This window comes from Poromitra crassiceps (genome assembly GCF_964638095.1).
Source record: "Poromitra crassiceps genome assembly, chromosome: 20".
In the NCBI taxonomy this organism is placed as follows: Eukaryota; Metazoa; Chordata; class Actinopteri; order Beryciformes; family Melamphaidae; genus Poromitra; species Poromitra crassiceps.
The window spans coordinates 29613824-29626803 of NC_139637.1; the positions used below are offsets into that span (position 1 = coordinate 29613824).

The 12980-nt window shown below is 41.4% G+C and overlaps 1 protein-coding gene across 1 annotated transcript; it reads right to left on the reverse strand.

The window, feature by feature from the left end:
* Nucleotides 1-3222: 3222 nt before the first annotated feature.
* On the reverse strand, nucleotides 3223-10773 carry LOC310795012 (uncharacterized protein; the record flags this gene model as incomplete). Its single annotated transcript, XM_083657034.1, has 4 exons — nucleotides 3223-3336; nucleotides 3507-3563; nucleotides 5102-5316; nucleotides 10665-10773. 4 exons carry the CDS (start codon nucleotides 10771-10773, stop codon nucleotides 3223-3225), a joined length of 495 nt encoding a protein of 164 aa, XP_083513160.1.
* Nucleotides 10774-12980: the final 2207 nt, after the last annotated feature.

Here is a 12980-nt window from a genome sequence, read left to right on the forward strand (position 1 = left end):
GTCCTCATTTCTGTCGGCGACCGTTTCAAAAGTGTCGGCAGACAAAGCATAAATTGAGCTTAAAGACACTCATAGTTAAAACTGTTCAATTTACACATAACATCAGACAATAATGAGCACAAATCATGAGGTTTTAAAAAGGATGCACAAAGCACCTTAGGTTAAGATTTCCCTTAGAGTCAGAGTTAAGGTGTCCATGAAATAGAATTGGATGCACAAAACACCCTTAAATCTTGTGCTTACAGTTTCCTTAAAATGTTTAACCTTATGTAGAAGATTTAAGGGTGTTTTGTGCAACCGATTTTATTTTATGGACACCTTAACTCTGACTCTAAGGAAAATCTTAACTTAAGGTGCTGCTTCGTGCAACCGGCCCCAGGGCCGATAGGGGAGGCAGAGGTGGGTGCTTCTGACTGTATGCAGTTGTAGCTGAGTTACTACCAACCTAGTCTCCTACCAACCTAAAACGGTCACAACTACACGGCAGGATTTTGGTTAGGTTTTTCTTAGTATATTTCAGCTGTAGCTTCTCTGTATACGAGGGATCAGCCGAGCAGCATTTTGGTAAACAAACCGCGTCACTGGGTGGCAACGGCAATGGAACCCTAGGCGTGAGTGTCTGCTCTAGCCGGCTTGACTCTGTTTACATTTTAAAAACTGCGACAGTTCACACAACTTTAACACGACTTGCATATATTATACATCAAACTCTTGTGCTAATTCTGCTCTCACTCAGAATGTCAAAATATAAGCGATGTGATGTATACTTTTTGAGATATTAACGCTTGTTTGGCGCCGCACAACTCATACTATTAACTGCCGCGGGGTTCCGCATTTCTGGGTGGCATGTGACGTCACGCTGATTCGTCCTATTTAGCATTTTACCATATTTACCAGGTAAATACTTAGAAATCAGGGGACAGTCATTTTTGTTCAAAAATATGTAATATAATATTTGATATTCGTGAACTGCAAGAGAAACAAAGTTCTACACAAATTCTACAGACACTCAATATTGGAACGTTTCTTCAGTACTGCATGACGTATTGCAACTAATTTCAATACTTGAAATAAATTATACAGTCATGAACAACAACAACAACAACAACAACAACAATAATAATAATAATCAAAGTGCTTTACAGTTAAAAAATAAAAAATAAAATGCTTGATGAATGAAATAGACAAATTGAAAACACATTATAACATGGCAAATGGAAAGGATTAGCAATAAATAAATAAATAAATAAAAGGGACAGTAAAAACAGAAATTAAAACAATAAAAAAAAGAATGACTTCCATTCAAATCCAAGTTAAATAAATACGCTTTTCAGCTGTCATTTAAAAAATGTTCGGTGACTTTTAATCTCATAGATTTAGGTATAGTATTCCATAATTTTGGAGCATACACTGCACTGCTTATTTTCACATTGTTTGTGTTTGAAAACCATGTACAACAAAATAAAACAAGTAAAACAGAATAAAGTAAAAGTGATAAGCAGTGTTGGGGTAATGCATTACAGTAATCAGATTACTTTTGTGGTAACTTAACAGGTTCATTTTTCAATTTATGTAATTTGTTTTGTTATCTTTTCAAAGTTACATTTTGCTACTTTCAATTTTCTTTCAAATGGTTAAAGGAACACTCCGCCCATTTTCAACCAGCTTTGTATCATTAGAACATCAGTAGTATATCAGAAAACTGTAAACTGTTTTGAAGTCTGTCATTTAATTTGACAGTTATTGAGTGTTAAAGTGTGGACCAGTGACATCACTGGTCCACACTAACTCAAATTAATAACTCATTAACTCAAATCAACTCTCAATAACTGTCAAACTAGATGACGGTTTTGAAGTCATTCATCTAGTTTGACAGTTATTGAGAGTTGATTTGAGTTAATGAGTTATTAATTTGAGTTAGTGTGGACCAGTGATGTCACTGGTCCACACTTTAACACTCAATAACTGTCAAATTAAATGACAGACTTCAAAACAGTTTACAGTTTTCTGATATACTACTGATGTTCTAATGATACAAAGCTGGTTGAAAATGGGCGGAGTGTTCCTTTAAATGTTTAGTGCAAATTAAAAAATAAATAAAGGCAAGCTGTGCAGCAGGCTCATTTAAAGCTCTGTTGATCACTGGGGTGAAGTTAGGTTCAAGTTTGATATTCACCAGTTGATGCACCTTTTATTAGGGTTGCATGATTATGGCAAAAATCATAATCATGATTATTTTGAATGATATTGAGATCATGATTATTTAACGAGAGTACTCATTGACTTTTTCCAACATCATGCATTTATTGAACTGGCAAAAACTTGTCTTTTTAATACTGGATTTTCTTGAATTTTAAATATAATTGAAGTGGAAAAACAAATAAATAAATGGAAATAAAAGAAGAATTTTGATAAATAAATAGGCTAACTAAAATAAATAATAATTGTTTTATCTCTATCTTGTTCTCATAATTGTGGGAAGCCAAAATTGTAAGTTAAATTAAAATGTGACTAATTGCACACTAGCTAACACTAACTTAGTAACACAACTAGTTACTATTTCTGGAAAGTAACAAAGTAAAGTAACTTCCCCCACACTGATAAGGTAGATTAGTTATGGAATGTAAGTTACTGTGGCACACTAAACTGGATTCTCCATACCCTATCCTCTCCAAAACATACACTCTGATAGTTTAGGAGTCTGCTCAGTAACCTGAATAAACTGCAGGAGGAACATTTAGCAAAGCAACTGATGTTAATGTTTACATGCAAGTACTAGCCACTGCTAACGCTAGCTCTACCAGATGTGTTAGCTCCTGGGCAAATCAGATGTTTTTACAAGACAGTGATGGTTAGCTGGGCTATGATAAGCAAGGTATATTCGTAATGACAATATACCTTCTACTGAATTCTGTTGACAAGTCCACGTTATATATTTAGAAAAACAATGGGCTCCTCAGCCAATGTTTCCAGGAGATGGAATCATGTTTGTGTGAAAATGTGGGTGTCGAACGCCCATAACCCCCCCCCCCCCCCCCCCCCCTCCTGTGCACCAGGACATAGTTCAGGAGGGTTTTGTCCTTGAAGCCTCAAGATGTCTGCTGTTATCTGTGTGTGTGTGTGTGTGTGTGTGTGTGTGTGTGTGTGTGTGTGTGTGTGTGTGTGTGCGCGTGTGCGTGTGCGTGTGCGTGTGTGTGTGTGTGTCCGTGCTCCTCATGATACTCAGGCTCTGAATGAGCGGTGTGTTTTCCTCCTGTAGGCTTCTCTCTGTGGGCTGTTGGGGCTCCCCAGGTGCTGCAGAACTCTCCGCTGAAACACTGCTTCAAACTGCTGCTCCTGTGGGAAAACAAACACCAAACGTGTTAGACGATAATTCATTGGCAGAGACATTAGTCTGCTGATGCCAGACAACCGGAGATCTCTGCACTCTAAAGGCCATCATGTCTACATTGCCTCCTACAAAATAACCCTTCATCTCCAGACGCCATCTTCGGCTGCTCGGAGACCTCTCCGGGCTTCCCCAGAGCTGTGCAACAGTCTCTGACACGGGACAAAAACTCATTCTGAAAGAGGATGAGGAATAGGAAAAAGGATGGAGAGGCTCAGATCCCTGAGAACCAACTCACTTGGGAAGTTTCTAACTATTTGGGAGCCGTTTGTAGCCGACCTCGACGAGGTTGGGGGCAGTGGGTGACTTTCCCTTGCGTAGGCACCCTATATGGATGGTAGCACCATATTATAATAACTGTCGATATTATATGTATGCTTTTCTTTCTTTTCATTTCCTGTGTCTGAGCTTGTTCATTTCTTTTGTATATTGTTAAAATTTAAAATAAAATATTCAAAACAAAACAAAACGGAGATCTCCGCCTACCAGTCATATGGAGATTTCTAAGAGAGTTGGTAGAACAGTGGCATCGCTAACAAGCCTATGACAGCAAATGACACTCTTTCCCCCCATTATCCTCCATAGTGAAACAAGCTGGAGATACAGGGGATCACTTTGGAACACAGAGGGCTTTTTGAAACAGTGGAAATGGATGTCGCGAGCAATGTTACATTATTTTATTCTGTTCTATCCGTCTACAAGCACAACATTTGTGCCTCTTCTGCACGAAGGGCCACCATAGTGATGAGATGTCATTTGTGCTTGAATGACATCACTGGGGGGGGGGGGGGGGGGGGTTGTACCCTGAACCATAATGACCTGACCTGACCACACGTATTCACAGTCTCTCCCTTAGTCCTCTCTCTGCTTTTCTCTCTCCCTCGACCGTCTTTGTCCAGGTGGTGTTGCTGTAGCTCGCTGTCCACCGCTCCGCATGTGTAAACCTGGAGCTGTGCGTCTATGACGAGACGTCGCCTCAACCTATGCTGTTTCTTTTGACAGCCTCCACCGAGCCGTAAAAACTCTATCCTCTCCTTACGATTTCCGACGGACCTCCTTCTTCGCTTGTTTTGGGACCTGAAAGTGCAGTACTATTTCACAAGGTTACGTAACAGCGCCCCTACCATATAACAGTGTAAATATGGATTGCCAGAAATATTGGGATATTGGGGTGTACCATTGGAGCTAAAACATCCTTCACCTGTTCTGTTTCTCATATAGACGGATAATATAGAGGGCTATCAAACTCAATTTCATCCCGGGCCACATCAGCATTATGCTTGCCCTCAAAGGGCTGGTTGTAAATGTAACGCCATATAAAGGTATCTAGGCTACTTGTTATTACATAATGGCCTCTTATTCAATTATTATTGGTTTTAATTAATAACTAGCTTTGGAAGCAGAAGTATAGGGGGGAAACAACACTCTCTCTTAGAAAATTGTGAAATAGTAACATTGGCATTTAGGCATGGGGCGTGGGAGAGGAGACCCCCCGAAGGCAAACACACAACTAGTAGCCTACTGCAACTATTAGAACTAATTTGAATTAGAATTGTATTACGCAAATTGTATTTTTTGCTAGCTCTCGAAGGCCACATCAAATCAGGTGGCGGTCCGGGTTTGGCCCGCGGGCCTTGAGGTTGACCGAGATAGGCCACGTTTGCACATGTACAGGTTTGAGGACATGACTTGAGGAATTATGATTGGACTCACCATGAGTAGCTGTGGGTTGTTGAGTCGTTGTGTGGTTATTGTTGTGTGGTTGTTGGGTTGTTGGGTGGTGGGGGATGCGGTGCTCTGATGTTGGCTCTTGGGTTTGGCACAGTACATCTCGAGGTGCTGCAGGTCACAGCCGGTGGGTCGGCAGCAGTGGTCTACGATGCCCTTCCCTCTGGGCCGAGCACCATAACCAGACCAGGTGCCTTTTCCTGGTGGAAGAAAAAACAGCAAACATGACAGTCCACAGTCACTCCTTAGCTTCAATATCTTCCTCACCTTTGAGAGAGAAAAAAGTCAATGTGCTGAAATATATACAAAAAGCTTTTTACTTTGCCTTCTTAAACTTTTGCACTCAAAAGAAGTGCCCGCACAATGACTTCATCCATTTATTTTTTTGTTATTTCTTTTTATTTCATTTTTTAGTTTCATTTTTTTTTGCAGTTGGTGTTTTTGGTTTTAGAAGCTTTCTACTCCACTGCTGTTTGCTTCCAAATCTGACAAGCTAAAATGGTGTCAGATAAGATGTGTTATAACAATAAAGCTATCGTGCCATAGAGGCTCAATCTTCTGCGCTGCCATTTTGGTGGAGGAGTGATATCACATTGATAGCAGATGGTGACGGTGGCCTTGGTCAGAACAGGGGAGAAGTAAGTAGGTGAAAGGGTTTGAATCACCAGCCTCGTTGCATTGAGTAGGCTGTGAACTCCTCCAGCCAGAGTGGAGAACACAGCCAAGATGTTCACACAGAGAAACGACACACTAAACACGGTGAGGACTTCCGTTTCACAGCTTTCCTATCAATCAAAGTTTCCTTCAAACCATGCCCTTAGCGCTTTGAAACATCAGTGTAATCATTATCAATATCATTTTGTACAATTAAGCAAAGCTACCAAGTATGGCAATGTGTAATTAATAGACACACTCCAATTTAAATATTTTGTATTCATAAATAATAATGTTGCATATAAAATAGGCAGTTGCTGTGCAGGCACGTGCACACATAGACATGAAAGGGGGCTTGAGCCCCTGCATTTTTTTCAGTCTGTAAAAAGTGCTTTATTTTTATTTTTATAATACATTTTTCATTTTCATTCCAACAACACATGAACAAAACAAACAGCTCAGACACATGAAAAAATAAAATAAAAAGTGCCCTTTCCTGACCATGAATGCATTTCTAATGGTGCTTTGTATGGAAATGCCCTTTCCATGCCATCACTGAAGGCAGCATTCAAAGAGAAATGCCTTTTCCGAGCTCTCTTGGCCTTGAATGCACCATTTGTAATAGGCCTCTGCATGGAGCAGTGTTTTTCTAAACCGCCCCTGAAGGCACCAACCCAAAAATGAACCCAAAAATGAATGAATAAATAAATCACCCAATAAATAAATAACCAAAATATAGGGAACAAATGCAGAATTGTTGCTCTTGAAAATATTTTTTACTTTACACTATTGGAAAGGGATGTTGTGTTGTTGAATCAGCAAAAAATAAAAAAAATTCTAATACACCTTATCTAAATCTTCTGTCTTGCTTTTTAGAATTATGGTTAAAATGCATGGTAAATTACAAGCCTCACTCAGTATCGTTCAATGTTTCTGCCTGTGTTGCTATCTGTTGTAGTACAACAGCCTAAAGGGAGAAAAGGAGCAAATAAATATTGATGCTTAAATGATTTCACAACAGTATTGCAACAGCATGCAACTTTTATATACTAATATTATTCAGTTATGGAGTTATTTTTCCGTGACAAGTCTCATCCTAAAATGAGATATTCCTCTAAATCTGGTTCAAATCTGAATATTTAAAATGAGTTATACCCCTAAATTGGCCTTCAAATTGTCTCAAATTTCCGTCGCCGCCCTCCGGACGGCGGCTGTAGTGCCCTTTTATGAATTTGAGCCCCTGCCCCTCTAATGTTCTCTGCACGTCCCTGTTGCTGTGAAAAGTAGGTAAGATACAGCAGCTAGAGCAGCTAGTAACACAGGCTATCTCCGGTTTTATACAACAGAGTGACAATAAATATAGTATTGTATCTTGGATAGCTTGTAAATTTGGTAGTGACTTGTACATGTTAACAAGAGCTAGCGTTTCAGTCATTCAGTGGCGTTTTGAGAGTATTTGCTACCAGAGCCATAGACATCCAATCAGAGGCAGAGTAGGGCGGGACATGCCTTCGCCATCCTGGGGGTGGGGGGAATCTGTGAACCGGTCTGCAGCGCTGGTTGAACGCCTGTCTGTCTGACTGTGTGTGTGTGTGTGTGTGTGTGTGTTGTCTGTCTGTCTGTCTGTCTGTCTGTCTGTCTGTCTGTCTGTCTGTCTGTCTGTCTGTCTGTCTGTCTGATTGTGTGTGTGTGTGTGTGTGTGTGTGTGTGTGTGTGTGTGTGTGTGTGTGTGTGTGTGTGTGTGTGTGTGTGTGTGTGTGTGTGTGTGTGTGTGTCTGTCTGTCTGTCTGTCCGACGTGAAGCCATGGGGAAAACGCATGTGGATGACACTCCTGAGTCTAGGCTTGATTTCTTATAATTATACTCTGTATTAATTATACACTTCACTGATTTATCAGTTGCACACACTTTTTGGTATTCAAATGTTGTGTAATATCAAACTGAGAAGCAGCAATTTGACATAATAAGTAGTTCTACCTGGACAATGCAATGCACAATATGATGTGTTCATCTGGGAGCTGAAAGTCACCGCCATTAAAGCAATAAGTCCCCCCAAAATGACAATTCTGTCATCATGTAACCCCCCCCCCCCATGCCAGTTAGAACATAAACACATCTAACTCCTCCCCCCCCATGCCAGTTAGAACATGAACACATCTAACTCCTCCCCCCCATGCCAGTTAGAACATAAACACATCTAACTCCTCCCCCCCATGCCAGTTAGAACATAAACACATCTAACTCCTCCCCCCCCATGCCAGTTAGAACATAAACACATCTAACTCCTCCCCCCCCATGCCAGTTAGAACATGAACACATCTAACTCCTCCCCCCCATGCCAGTTAGAACATAAACACATCTAACTCCTCCCCCCCCCATGCCAGTTAGAACATAAACACATCTAACTCCTCCCCCCCCATGCCAGTTAGAACATAAACACATCTAACTCCTCCCCCCCATGCCAGTTAGAACATAAACACATCTAACTCCTCCCCCCCCATGCCAGTTAGAACATAAACACATCTAACTCCTCCCCCCCCATGCCAGTTAGAACATGAACACATCTAACTCCTCCCCCCCATGCCAATTAGAACATAAACACATCTAACTCCTCCCCCCCATGCCAGTTAGAACATAAACACATCTAACTCCTCCCCCCACATGCCAGTTAGAACATAAACACATCTAACTCCTCCCCCCCATGCCAGTTAGAACATAAACACATCTAACTCCTCCCCCCCATGCCAGTTAGAACATAAACACATCTAACTCCTCCCCCCATGCCAGTTAGAACATAAACACATCTAACTCCTCCCCCCCCCATGCCAGTTAGAACATGAACACATCTAACTCCTCCCCCCCATGCCAGTTAGAACATAAACACATCTAACTACTATCATAAGGTGAGGGCGTGGCCCACAATTGCTCAACTGCGTATGTGCGAACCAACGAGGCACGTTAAAAATGAGCGCTGTCAGTGCAGCGGGCGAGCCCGAGCAGCGTGCGCTGTCTGTTTCTAGTAGCATCTAACACATCATCACAACATCTAACACACAGGAAGGGACTCGGTTGCCAGCACAACCCCAAAGCAGCCTTCTCCAAAACAACGGAAGTCAATGAAACCAGTTCCAATATTTACACCATAATTTAGTGACTATGAGGCCATTTACACCTGGCGTTAACATGTGTTTTCTGCCATCAGATTGCAATCAGATTGTACTTGACCACATTAACCTGATTCCATTTACACCTGGTGTTAACATGCATTTTCTGCCTTCAGATTGCAATCAGATTGCAATCTGATGGCAGAAATGGGTGTCCTCTCAATCCGCATAAAGTTGCTGTATCCAGATTGAGAGGACACATTGCATTTACACTTGTGATCAATGTGTACACATTCTACACAATGCATCCCTGACCACCTACGGTGGTGGTTTGGCCGATCAGATTGCGATCCTTCTTCAATGCGTTTTGGGGGTGTTTACACCTGTACTTTCAAGTGATAAAACACAATCTGATTGCAATCTGATCACAGAAAAAGCATGTTAACGCCAGGTGTAAATGGCCTCAATGTGAACAGCTGATTGATTTGTAGGCATTTCTATTCCAGGGGCGTTTCTAAGGGTGGGCCCAGGTAGGCACAGGCTCACCCACTTCTTCCCCTGGCCCACCCCACATTTTTTTTTTTTAATTGGTTGTTTTCTAGAGGCAAACTTGCTGCTGCCTTGCTAGCTAATGGTTTTGTAGCTTAAAAACGCAGGGCACATCATCTCCAGAGTCTAATGCATGACGACTTCATGACATCTAGGAATTTCGTCATGCAATTGCCCCACCAATTTTATCCAGGCCCACCCATAATTGAATTTCTGCCTACGCCACTGTTCTATTCAGAGTGTAATTGTTTGGCTGTGTTTGTTTTGGAACTGTACAGCAGGGGCAGGGTCTGAAGACATTGGGGGCTTATCGTGCGTTCATGTGCCCCTCGGATATATCGTATTTACGGTGCTTACAGCTTGTGAGCACATGAACGGCCCCTTCATTGTCGTATTTACGAGTGGGAATTTCGGAGATTTCGATGATACACGAGTTTACGAGCAGTGATGTTGCGTGTCCGTGTCACCAATTGACTGTAAAAAAAAATATTTATATCGTTATTCTGTTCATAGCTATCATTTATTTTAGTAGTTGCACATTATGTCCTGTAGCTATACCATAATGACCCACTATTGGTAAGAAAACACCAGCCACGAGAAAACAACCTTACTTCTGGCGTCCTGGTTTGTTGCTCTTTCCGACCAAGAGCACTTAAACGGTGTCCTGTCGTAATTACCACGCCACCGCTGGTAAATATGATATATCTGAGGAGCACATGAACGCACCATTAGCCCAGTATTTATTCCCCCCCCCCGTTCCTCGTTTGTAATCTGATTACTTACTGTGGCTATTAAAGTGAATCTTGAAAATGAAACGTTAAAATAAATGCCATCAGTGATGTCACTCGAGCAAATGTTGTGATGTCATCAGTGATGTCACTCGAGCAACTGTGATCTAGTATGAGCCGATGGCGCACAGTTGCATGATGGCGCCTAGGTGGGTGGGCGGTGTCTGTCTGTCTGCCATGATTTTGGCAGCCCGCAGAGCGAGCGATTTCTATAACTGCAGCCATGGCGCATCATCTCCAGAGTCTCCACCCTAGTTCTTCAAAATGGGCTGTTATCATTCATTTATTGCATCATATGCTATAGTTTTCTCTTGCAGTTTTCTAAGCAAAATGTTGTAGTCAGATAAAGGGGGTACTTTGATTCAGAAATCAGGGAAAGGGCTACTGAAGTTTAAAAAAGTTTGAGAACCAACTGGACTAGAAAATAGACATATTTGACAAGGACAGACTTACCTAAGTAGATTCCACGGTCACCACACACAAAGATGAGGTCAGTGAGAAGCTCAGTGCCACAGCGGAGCCTGGCTGCCTGTGAGGGGGCAGGCAGCACGGCCAGGCACATGGTCAAGTACAACACACACATCTGAAAAACACCCCAGGAAGAAAACCTGGCTTAACAGCTTATTAAAACATCATTCACTGCATGTATTGAAGTTTACTGTAAGTTTGTACAAATGAAAGGGTCACACTCGTTCAAAATGTTTTTTTTGTTTTTTTTATCAATTTTGCCTGTGAATGAACCACTATCACAGTGGTTCCCAACCTTGGGCTCGTGACCCCAAGTGGGGTCGCCGCCTGGAATTCAAATAGGGTTGCCTGAAATTTATTTGTTATTTTATTATTATTTTCACCACACACAATTTAAAGCTACCGGAGAGGATTAGGGAGACTTGGATTAGGGGGGGGGGATGAATTCTGAAATTCAAGTCAGATTTCATAGATGAAAGTCAGAATTCTGAGGGAAAAACTCAGCATACTGTTACATGTGACATCACTGATGATGTCACTGATGATATTACCAATGTTGTACTGGAATTTGAATGTCTGTCTAGATTTTTGTGATGTCAAACTGGGGTCACAAGCAAAAAAAGGTTGGGAACCCCTGCACTATCATGTTGATCTAAAGACAAATAATAATACAATAATACATTATAAATGATCTTGATGACAAAATCTCTCAATAATTGCAATGGAAATGCCCAATACATTTCTAGAATCTAAACAATGGCTGTGCATTTATCTGTGGTTGCAGGTTGCCTGAATCTGTTCTCTTTCTCTTGATCCAAACAGGCTTCTTCTCGCAGCTTTTTAAGAGGCTATATCAAAAAGCACGTTTTAAGGTACCTAAACCAAACATGTCCAGACTCTCAAAGCCTTTATCATCACATCTAAATTGTTAGTATAAATGCAATCGTGAAAAATAAAGTTGACAGTAAATAGGATGATTGTTTAAAGTATATATACCCACAGCAACCAATGGATGTATATCGGCACTTAGATTATTTTACCAGCTCTTCATATTAACGGTGATTGTATGTTTTGAACACAATTTTTTAATGCTTGCTAATTTCCACAGTAAGGGATCAACAGAAGACTTATGAGTGCTGAGCTAAAAAAAAATAGATATTTGGCTTACATGAGTGATTAATCAAACCAGATTGTTGAAACTCCAGCATTTTTCAAGGGGTAGCCTGTATATTTGAATGCAAGCATATTCCTAACCTCAAAATCATCATTTCCAAACTTTCAAGCCTTTGTACAAAGCCTGTCCAAAGATCCATGACAGTATCTGTGACACAGACACACACAGAATGTCTGTGAGGAGCAACGTTGCGTCTCATTCCTTCATTGCTGTGGAAATGCAGAAACATCTGACTGACTCTGTTCTGCTGTCACAATAAACTAAGCTGGAATGACAGGTCTCTGACTTACCTTCAGTGTCTGTGGTCTGTCTGTGGAGGGCATCTTGTCTGTCTGTCTGTCTGTCTGTGCCCCATCTGGAGTCAACCTGCTCTTATACTCCGAGAGGGGGGAGGACCTGTGAGAATGCTCCCTCCTTCCAGTAATCTCAGTTTATAGGGCAGACCAAATCTCACACCAGAACATTTAACATGCTCTCAAGTTGACAGCATGTTATAGCAGAAATGGTTTGCTTCCATGCTTACGTTACCATTTGGGATAAGTTAATACTTTATACAAAAGAATACTCAAGTGATAATCTCTAAGATGTCAGTTTTGTTCTCTTGGGTGACACCTTCTGGGGATGAGTGGTAATTGCAGGTACGATCCAAACAGTCTTGCATTATGTAGTCAGTTTGTAACCACCTGGAGTGAGTCTATTGTGTTAGCTCCGCCCACCCTGTGTCACCACAGACACCAAGTTCATAAATGCTGCAATCCTGAAAATGCAAAGGCTTCCATCAATGTGCCGTACGCTCAACCACCATTGTGTTAACTCACTATCAGATAGTGACTTATGGTAACCAGGGTTGGAGTTATGTGGGGGCCAATGGGGGCTGAGCTCCCATGAGGAGTCTGAAACCCCATGAACACATACAGTACACCTGTGGGGGTCTGACATACGTACCAACAACCATTATTTTAATCACAAATATTTTCCCCCCCAATGCAATTAGTATTATTTATGTTAACGAGATAAATAGGCTAAAATAAACACGCTTTCAGTTTTCCAATCTTGTTGTGTAATAATAGAGAGCCGCAGGAAGGGATGACGTATTTGTGTAGTCGGAACACGGAAGTCCCGGACTT